General features: G+C 42.1%; 2 protein-coding genes across 2 annotated transcripts in view; both read right to left on the reverse strand.

Moving 5' to 3' along the window:
- Positions 1–3,244: 3,244 nt before the first annotated feature.
- On the reverse strand, positions 3,245–3,676 carry LOC118333894 (serine/threonine-protein kinase TAO2-like). The gene has a single exon (XM_035669715.1). It carries the CDS (start codon positions 3,662–3,664, stop codon positions 3,245–3,247), a length of 420 nt encoding a protein of 139 aa, XP_035525608.1. The 5' UTR covers positions 3,665–3,676.
- Positions 3,677–4,978: 1,302 nt separating this feature from the next.
- The window catches only part of taok2b (TAO kinase 2b), a 17,792-nt gene continuing 12,038 nt past the window's right edge, over positions 4,979–10,732 (reverse strand). Inside the window, exons 14-18 of the mRNA XM_035661689.1 lie at positions 10,544–10,673; positions 10,183–10,360; positions 9,944–10,072; positions 9,611–9,814; positions 4,979–9,237 (exon numbers count right to left, since the gene is read on the reverse strand). Coding sequence (XP_035517582.1) covers positions 7,390–9,237; positions 9,611–9,814; positions 9,944–10,072; positions 10,183–10,360; positions 10,544–10,673 — 2,489 coding nt within the window. The 3' untranslated portion in view covers positions 4,979–7,389. The remainder of the gene's footprint in view (positions 9,238–9,610; positions 9,815–9,943; positions 10,073–10,182; positions 10,361–10,543; positions 10,674–10,732) is intronic.

Raw genomic sequence — 10,732 nt, forward strand, 5'->3', positions numbered from 1 at the left:
ATGTATCTAGAACTAAAGATTGGAGTAGCGATTAAAAGATGAAACTCCAGAACATCAGCCACTGAGAGGACCTTTAGAGTGTGACATATCATCAAACAATGAAGCAGTTAAAAAACACGAGATATCATATTTGAAATCCACAAAACTAACGATGACTATAAGCCTAAAATGCATGCAGATAACTCCCATATATATTGTTACCTTTCACCTCTCTCCAAGCTTACTAACTTGAATTCCTTATAATTTACCTCCAAGAAAAAAGCTTTAACTAACAGTTAATTATAAAGGAGTAAGCTTTGGCTTTCATAAAACCCAGGAATTGGCCCAGAGGACACGAACCATCTTCCCTGCTCACAGACCAGGAGGCGGCAGGCGGCGGAATGGAACACCCTCCTGATTTCCAGCTCCAAATTGACCTTCATCGGCTTCATAGCTGCGGTTATTCGCTGTGGTATATTCATTGATACCTCAATGTGCTTCGGTAGTTAGACTATATTCAGCACAGTACACCAAGCGCTCCTGCTGATATGAAGCCTGGCAATCGACGCAAGACAACCCTACCATTAGGAGTCAAACTAACCGGCTTCCTTAGCGGTCTCGCTACCCAATCAGCAGCTAAAGAGAGGCCCAGTAAAAATGCAGGAGCATTATTATAGAAATGGATTTGGCCAGGATTGTAGTGGATGAAAATTGTGCTTTAATAAAATCAGGTAGATAGAAGGAAAAGTTTAGAGAGTTTGACCAAAACCATAAATGAAAGAGAGAGAGAAAATGACAAGATCGCAAGCAGGAGATAATTATAATATTTTATATCTAATGTATATTAGCTGTTTGGCCTCGAGTTTGGATCCAGTCCTGGCCCGTGCATAACTGGTTGTATTGTGTATTACAAAAAAGTAAAAGGCAAGATTTCAACAACGCGCTAGCACATCACACCGAAGAGTACATCATGAATTACATCCAGCTGACCGAAACCTAAATATACATCAGAACATAGACCAATACTGTAAGAAGCGGGGGGTTTGTGAGAACAGAATATAATGAGTTACTGACGCACATGCAATTGTGTGCGTGCTATACTTAATCAAAAAGTGTTAAGCAAACCCCAGCTGGCCCTGATACTACTTTCTCTTGACCTGAGATAGTGTGTGGATGAGTAGCGTTATTATCACGCTGGATGAAGAACGCTTACACTCAACAGACACGTTTAACTAGCAGCAGGAGTAACGATGTGCGGAACAAACAAAAGGGCACGCCACGGGATTTGGGAACTTTACTGCGCATATAACCAAACTGCCCGCCTGGCCAATCGATCATGGCTCATTAAAGTAAGACCACGCGTTATTCTCATTTGAATCGGAAAGGGATGTCTCGTCAGCACTACCGAACATCTCTTACTCCTACCCTATGATTTCATCATTTATTATTAACAGCCTGAGGGAATTTGTGATGAGTGATGTTAATGAGAGCTGATATACTCAAACCCCTTTCCATTACACAGCTGCTACAAAGAGAGTTGGGAATGCTGCACAAGTTTATATAACACACCCAATTCTCTCTGCTGTATATCCATAAACGTGAACAAGCACAGAAAGGCGCGCGGGAACTCTCTGCTCACTGCCATATTCTCCAAAGGGGCTATTGCATTGTTCATCTTCGCGTTGTTATTAAGACCAGCAGACGAAGGATAGTATATCAGACCAAATAATATGTCTGATGATGAAGTTGCTGATGCTGTTAACACGTCTACACTTTTACGGAAACATGCCTATCGCACACTGGGAGCGCAATCATATGATTTCTTTAAGTGCGCTAGAAAAAGCAAGGCGCGGTCGCTATGATGGGTCTTCTTACAGCGGCCAGTAAGTGGCAGGCATCAGCTCGCTATTAATAAAATGAGTGGATCGCAGAGAGTTAAGAGTCTAATTAGTCGGATTGAAGAGACCTGGTAACAAAAGTGATTTAACTACTTCAAAAATCAGAAAACAATGTAACCACTTATAATAACTGAGATAACAGTGCTTTGGACTGTTAAAGGCAGCCCCCAAATCCAAGACCATTCGTTATTCAGTATACACACTATAACACCTAGTTACACAGGCTATAAGAACAATTAACGTGAATTTACAACCAATATATCCAGACTAACCATTATTCCAGCCAAAAAAAAGGTATTTTTATTAGCTTATACGAAATTTGTATCTTTCTCTGAATATGCCTAACTCTTCGATTTTTCCCTCTCGCTGCACAAGCCAAGAAAAGAAAAGAAACCAGTCCCATTCTCAGCTGAGAAGAGATAAAATGTGCACGCGATGCTTATCCGGAAGGTTACCATACATCACATATTACATGAAAATTATAAGTTAGCATATGCGGACCTAGAGAGAATATGACTTACAACCTATTTGTGCTTTTAGTAGCACAATCTCAGTAAAAATCCTGAGTTTCCAGTGATCAAAAAGAGAATGAACTAATCGCCTTTCATACAAGAGCGACCAGGTAGAATAAAATCTTAAAACAGTCCAATTAGGATAGTAGGAACAAGACAAAAAAACTGAGGACACAGAATAAACCGAACTTAAGCTATTTTCTTATCCATTACCGATACTGCGTACTATCAGTTTGTTTGTATCATTCAAGAGAGCGACTAAAATAATAAAAACATTTTTGAAAATGAAAAGAACTGGGGTGTGATGCTAATGTGAACTGTACTGACCAATGCTAGTCTGTAGTTGCAATCTTGTGGGTAATGAAGGCACCGGTAATTAAATTGACAAGGAAGTTAATGTGCAGGTACAAAACAAAAAAGAATCTATAATCGTGAGTTTTATGAGCTGTTTGTATCATAACACCAACCTTTATAAAAACACCAAAAAAACTGTCCCATCTTGAAGATCCTGACAGAGAAGCGGTTAGCGGAGAAAGCAAGAACTACATTGGAGAGTGAATGCATACTGGAGTATTATTTAGTTTTGTGGCTGAAATAAACATCTCCTAATTGCTTGAAGGTATGGTCCTGAACGCAATACATTTTCTTTCCTTTCCTCCACATAAATTCATGGTTAAAGGATATTTTACAGAAAGAGAGGGAAAACTTGTATACAGCAGGGGACAAAACCAAGGATGGTGGCCATCACCTTGGTTAGATAAAATACTGGGAGGAGCGAATGTGGGTTTAATCGAGACCGATTAAACACTGAGGGGAGAACAGGAGACCGATATTGTTGGACGGGCTAGAAGCCTCTCAGGTCGGCGGCAGGTGGACCGGGCAAGGACCGGCCCCCCAGGCCAGGCACAGCCAGTGGTGGTGGTTGCTATCTGACCGAAGTGTGAAGTGAAGCTGCGACATCTCCTTCCTCGCCTCATTCCTTGCCTTACTCACAGCCTGTGTGGACAGCATATCATTGATGGAGTGGTCATACTGCTCGGCCAGGATGGCCAGCTTACGAGTCTGCTCATCCTTCAGCCGCTTCAGCACGGCCTTGTGGTCCGACTTGGGCGTGTTCTCCAGCAGGTGGTTGCGCAGCGCCTTGTACTGACGGGTCTGGATCTTGCAGGTGTCCTGGAACTGACGCTTAATCTGAAGCTCTTTGGACTGGAGGACAGAGAGAAGAGATGGAGGCAGCTGGGCTATAGTGCTCCATTGGTTTTTATAAATGAACATGTTAAAAACAGATGTTTTCTGTTACAGAAAATCTGAGAAAAACAAGTGATTTTTTACACATCATGCATTAAAAAATCAAAATGCTGACATGACTGATGGTAAAAGATGTACACCATTAGTAACGACAACTTAAAAGTATAAATACCTGTCAAATGTTGAATCTTTGCAGTGACACCATCACATTGAAAAAGGTTTGTACATTCACACGCACTAATTTTTACCTTTATTTTGTTCACACGAGTTGGAATTTTGGAGTTGTTTTTAACAGAGGTGAAAAATAAAATGCATTAAAATGTAAATGTTTCTTTTGTTTTTACACCTGTGCTGTTTAATTATTATTAGTTTTAAGTTGTGGAATTTTGTAAATCATGTACCAGCACAATATGCACAGTATTTTTGACTGAAGTCTATAAAATCTATTTTATCTCCAATCTTCTGCTAAAGAGAGTTTGATATATTCATACAGTGCAGTTCGTACTGTGACTCATACAATGAATCCAAAGTGTTTACCAACATTTATGTGTATATTTTATCATTTGTCAGTGTCAGTACATTATCCCTATATCTGTTTCAGGACACTCAACAGGCCTTTTTTGGTCCATGCCTTCAATACAATCCGTAATCATGTCAGAGCAAGTGTTGAGCATATAACATACAGGCACAGTTTTAAAAGGACCATCAAAAGTTTTCAATGTATGTTCATATATTAAAAAGGTTTTATGCAGAGAGATTGGAAATTGTACCATTAACAGCAGTGCCATTAATCTATATTGACATATAATGTGAAAACTATTACATTTACATTACTATCAAACCGTTTTTGCAAGTTATAATTAAGAATGAAATATGTGTAATGACAGGATTTAACATTTTGACTGTGAAAGCTTGAATCAAACAAAAGACCTCAAACCAGACAAATATAATCTAGGGATTATTTAAAATGACTATTGTTTACTTTCATGCACTCAAACTTAATCTTTGGCATAGAGGATGCAGGTTCAAATAACACAACCTGCTAGTGAGGCCTAGAAATGATTATATGCCCATCAGTTAACATCTTATAGAAATTAGAAATAACACATTAATTCACAGAAACTGTTGGCGGGTTTTGGTGGATTTTAAACCAAGCGAAGGGTACCACAGATGACAAGAGGGATAAAACGGGTAATAATACAGAAGGAATGATGATGAACAAAATGGTAACGGGATCTTTCTACAATAACACTGGCTGATAAATAAAGGGGAAGGCAAACAAATGAGGACTGAATGAAGTAATAATGGAAACGAAAATCATAAAAACAAACAAGACAATGATTTTCACACAAAAGAATTTATTTTTTTGTGTAAAAGAAAAAACTGGAAGTATGACAAAATATTTTTCTATGCTTGCGAGCACGCAGCCATACAGTACGCCAACACTCATGCAGCTAAAATGAGAATAAAAAGGACAACAAAATGGCTGCCAAAAATAATGCAGTACTAGTCCTATTAAATACTGCATAAATAAAATCTAAAAAACTCAAGGTGATATAAACTCTCAAGACTCAAGGTGTCACAACAAAACAGAATACAAACATGTAAACATACACAGAGGAACAGGAAATAACTGATACTGGAACACAAATGTAAATCAATGGCAAATAATAATAAGTTACATTCAAATAAAACAATGTTTGTTGTGAAATGTCTTCCCAAATGCAGGTCACCCTAAAGAAGTGCCCTATTATTTTGTTCCCCCTGGGTCAAATACAGTTAAGATGGCCTGCTCAGTAATATTCCTCCATGTAAATGGCTCAAATGTTGTCCTTCGGTGACATACAGGGCACGTTTCCCAACGTAATTAGCATTTATAAACGCTAATGCACTTCACTCATCTTAACAAGAGTTCCCTTGAAAATATGCACATTTTAAAATCCTTGTTCTCTCAGATTTATGCATGAACGGCACATTTTCACCTGAATTTGGTTCATTTGACTTCATTTAATTAAATGTTTATATTTTGGTTAAAAACTGTTTTTGGTCCGATCGGAGTACAGCTCAAACGATTACTCGATTAGTTGATCGACAGAAAAATTATGGGCATCTGTTTTGATAATCGATTAATCGTTTCAGTCATTTTTTTTAAAGCAAAAATAGTGAAAAAAGTCTCTAGTTCCAGCTTCTTGCCTCAGCTGATTTGCTGCTTTAATCTGTCAGTGTAAACTGAATATCTTTGGGTTTTGGTCAAACAAAACAAGGTACATTTTACACCATGTTTTGACGTTAATGAGCTAAACTAATTGAAACAATAATCAGCAGATGAATGATTAACGATAATAATCGTTAGCTGCAGCCCTAAACTGAAGTGATGTGTTCTCCCACATTTAGCCTTTTTTAAATGCTCTTTGGGAAAGTGCAAAATTAAACAGATGTATGTTGTTATATTGTCTTCATATGATAGTGAAGTGCTCTATCTTAACTTTCACATTCAGTAGTTGCATCAATCTTTGGACTAATTTTATGATTGCTTGTCTCAAAAGATTGTCTATTATGGCTTCATATAAATTAAGCTACATTGAAATATTAAATAGGTTTTTTATTATATTATACTTTTACTACTCCTAACCATATCCTGCTTTCTAATTTTTCCACTCTAAATTTAGGATATGTCACTTCACAACAGACTTAACATTTTGTGCAAACAGTTGTAACTAGGCACTCAACTGGTGTAGATTTATATGATTATTAAGGGGGGAAATATCTAAATGTTTACATGGTAAATCATAACAAGAATATTGCGTAAAGCACAATAAAAACAGTTTATCTAACTAGAATCTGAAAGATAATGACTTCACCAGCTGGAAATAATATCCAATGTCTTCACATGAAACAATGAACTTAGGCTTTATGTTACAGCTAAATGGCCCCAGACTTTCTTAATTCAAGTCTTATAAAGTAAGACCTGCTAACTATTTTCCACTTTGACTTCTAAACATAGAAACTATGTTTGAACATGATATCAAATGTCCTACAGTGGTCCCAGATATTTCTGCTGAGCTGTTTATTGCACTTTTATACTGACTGAGAAATAGTGTTCAGGCTGATGTTAGTGAAATTATTAGTTATTTTCTTATCTTTCACAGTATTCAGCTTTGGGGAGTGAAATTATAGCCATGAAGCTATGCAACACTGTAATATTTGTTCTAAGCACTGAGATAACGGTGCTCTCTATGAAATAAGACCACGGTTAAGAGAAAAAAAATAAAAGATTGCACAAAAACGGTCTTAAAAATAACCATAAAAATATTTGTCTTACAAATTAAGAGCAAAATAATAAAATTCAAGAAACTTAAAAGGAACTTTTACAAAAAGCACAATAATGAACTGTTTAAACTTCACTGGGTTTGGTACAGTAACCGTGGGTTTGGCTGCGTGTTTACATCTGCAGGGCCCACTGATTGGACAGTACGGCTTGTGTGCACACGTTTGCATGTTTGGCTTCAACAGCCAAAATAACTTTCAGCCAGTAAACAACACAGATGTATGTGTGGAGGATAGAATGTGTCTCATCTTGAAGAAACATGACCAAAAACCAGTTTGGGAATTATGTAACAAAGAGAGACGTGTGGGCCCAAATAAAAAAGACGCACAGACAATGGCTGAACAATGGAACATGATCACACTCACACACATACACCACCAGCACGCGTGTGCGACTGTTTCCTCCAATTTGTCTCACACCCTTGCTATCTCCATGGCCGTATTTTCCCTCTGACAAACCTGCCGGATGAAGTTCGTCTCAACCCACACTCCCACCTCCCATCCTCTCGAAACATCTTTTCCCTCTCTACTCTCCTCTGTCTCTCCCTCTCTCTCCGCCTCCTCTCCCTCTGCCTCCTCTCTCTGACCTCCCTGGGCAGCAGTAGGGGCAGCCTGCTCGGGATCTGTTTCTTCAGGAGGCCCAGAGTTTGCAGTCTGATACTGACAGTGAGCGGCAGCTTTTTAAGGAGCTGTCTGGCTAGTTTTAGCACTATGGAGTTAGCAAGGTCGGCCAGGACCCCGAGGGGGCGCCTACTGAAACGCCTGACCCAGAGAAGGCCCTTGGCCAAAGGAGAGGCGCTACTGCAGCGAGCCTGATACTCTAAAGGCAAGCTCTTCAGGGGGACTGGGATCTTGGACTGGCGCACACCCCAGTTGCGCCCCGCTTTGGGAAACATCTCATAAAGGTTACGCTCAGCCATACCGCCGAGAACCGACTGGCACATGGCAAACAGGGGTCGAGGCAGGCGGAAAAGGACACGCATGCAGAGGCGGTTGACTTTGCGGGGCGCGTACTGGAGGAAGTCGCGGGCTGGCCTGACAACCAGCACCACCACCAAGTAGAGAGAGAGGAAGAGGGAGGGAGAGCTGAGGAAGGAGGCGGAGATCAAAATCATGGGGATGTAATAAATCCCCAGACTGAAGGAGAGCCCTAAACTAAAGAGACCGCTGGCCCAGAGGCTGAGCGACAGGTAGGTGGAGAGAGACAGAGAACAGCAGGAGCGAAGGAAGAGGTACGAGAAGAAGAGCGCCAAGAAGGCGAGCTCCGCGGAGAGGAGGACAGAGGCCACAGAGGGCAGAGGAGGTGAGCGACGGAGGGAGAGGAGGAAGATGGAGAGGAGCATCAAAGTGAGGTTGGAGGGCTGGGCAGCAGCAGAGAGGGAGAGGAGGAGGCAGATGGCATGAGAGAAGAGTGAAGGGAAAGAAGTCTTAGCGGGGGGAGGGGGAGGAGGGGGTGAGGTGGGTATGGGTTCCAGCTCCTCCGTGGCATCGGGGAAGTAAAACTCGGACAGCTCATCGATATCTCGCTCGCGGAGCCGCCTCTTTTCTGGGGACGCGGATGAGATGAACTCGGACGGACAACCGTCGGCCACGCCCCTGCCTTCTTCCTCGTCATCCGTGTCTACGTGTGCGCTTTCACTGCGGCCCTCCTCGTACTCCCACTGCACTCCTTCTACTTCCCTCACCTCTGTCCCTTCTTCATCGATTTTCCACTCCTCTTTCTCATCCTCGTCTTCTCTGTCATCAATTCCCTTTGGTTTATCGAGATCATCTACCTCATCTGTCCTTTCAACCGCAGGGGCACGCTCACCCTCCGCCTCCTCATCTCTGAAGTCTGATACTACTCCATCAAGCTCATCCTGACCATCATACATCTCCTTAGCTACCACCTCCCTCTCCTCTTCTAACTGCCCACCCTTCTGGTCCTCCACCTCTACTCCCGCTAAACTGTCCCCGCCACCGCCGCCCGGCCCCTCTGTCGTCTGGCTCTCTCCCTCCTGGGGAGACCCCATGCTCTGGGTGCTCTCACTCACTTTGAGGCTCTTGGGCTGCTGGCGGACCTCCACGGCGTGTTTCTGACGCAGCTCCTGCTCACGCCTCTTGTTATACTCCATCTGGTTGGTGAGCTCCGTCTGGTGCTGCGTGCGGATCAGCTCGGCCCGCGTATGTTGCACCAAACCCAGCTGGCGGAACTCCAGCTCCTGGGTGGACTCGTGGTGACGCAGGAGCATGGCACACTCCAAGTCCTTTAGAGTTTGCTTCTTGTTCAGTTCCTAGAGAAGAAAAGAAGATGATACAGAGGCAGGAGAGGACACTTATCACAGAACAACAAATGTATGAGGTTTTCCTACTCACAGATTATGTTTAAGTCATTTAAAGAATATTTATTTATTTGTAGTATATTTCTAATAAAAAATGTATTTTTTATTGTTTTGGCTATTCCCCAAATCCCATAATTAGTATATTAAAGTATGCAATGTATATTATTGATCTATGGGAAACACTGAAAACCCATTCCACGTGTCCTTTAAAGTTTTATTCAAAAGTCAAATAAGAACATGCTGTGACAACTTACTGTGTCAGAAAAGCCCAATAACAGGTATATCTTCTTTTTAAATTTAATACCTTCAGATTTAAAGATGGTACCTCTCGGAGCAGATCCTGCTCCAGGTTGTGGCGTGCCAGCAGCATCTTCCTCTTGTACTGGCGACACTGTAGCTCATAATACTGCCTCTGCCGTCGCAGCAGGCCCGCCTCTTCCTCTGCCTGCAGCTGCTGCAGACACTCCTTCTGATGCACCAACCACTCTTGTTTCTCCCGCTTTGGTGTTGACTGGTTCTCATTCAGTTCCTTCAGTTACAAATTAGAAGCAATGAACAGAAAGTACAGTAGTATTAGCTGAAGAGCCGTGATATCAAGCTGAAGCATAACGGCTGTTTGTATGGTGGTAGTATGATGCAGGGTAAAACATAGAAGCACCTCTTTGAGCTGCTCCTTGCGTTGTCGATACTGACGTTTCTGGGACTCCAGCAGACTGGTCAATTCCTTCTTTTGCTGGGCCAGTATGTGCTGCTGGAACTTCTTCTCCTCTGTCAGGACTGCCTTTGTCTGAAAAAAACAACAAAAAACAAACAAACAGCAACAACAGTTCATTAATATCAGGATTGTGAAGAGCACACAAAAGGCACATTTACTTTGTTCATCTTCCACCAGCTCACCTCCTTCTCTAAGATAACCTGGTGCTTTTTGGAGAGTTTCTCTCCCTCCATTGAGAAGCTGTTCCTCTGATTCTCCAGCTCTTTGTCCAGTCTCAGCTGGTGCTCATCCATCTCTGCCTTCAGCTTGTTCTCCAGGCCCATCAGCTGCTTCTGGTGCTGCCGCCGCATTCGCTTGTACCTGTGAGGGGACACGGGGCATGAAAATATCAAGAATGAAGAAGGTAAGCTCTTGAGAGAGATTAACACACCACAACTGACTTTTATTTCTAATAAGGTTTTCACTGAAGTTCAAATGTTGGGAGTGTCATTTTACAGCAATATATAGAAAGTAGAACCAGCCCTGATTCAGCCCTCCCCTTACCCAGACATCTGCTCTCTCAGGGCCGAGCCCTGCTCATGTTCCTGGATCTGACGGGTGACGAGCGAGGCTGTCCTGATGGTGGCAAAATGGTCTCTGCCTCGACGACGCCTCCCTCCTCCTCCTCCACCCCCTCCTCCTCCTCCTCCTCTTCAAACCTCCTCCTCCTCTTCAAACTTCCTCCTCCTCCTC

The sequence above is a fragment of the Morone saxatilis genome, unplaced genomic scaffold (assembly GCF_004916995.1).
Source record: "Morone saxatilis isolate NCDOM2014 unplaced genomic scaffold, NCSU_SB_2.0 Contig1, whole genome shotgun sequence".
NCBI classification, from domain to species: Eukaryota; Metazoa; Chordata; class Actinopteri; family Moronidae; genus Morone; species Morone saxatilis.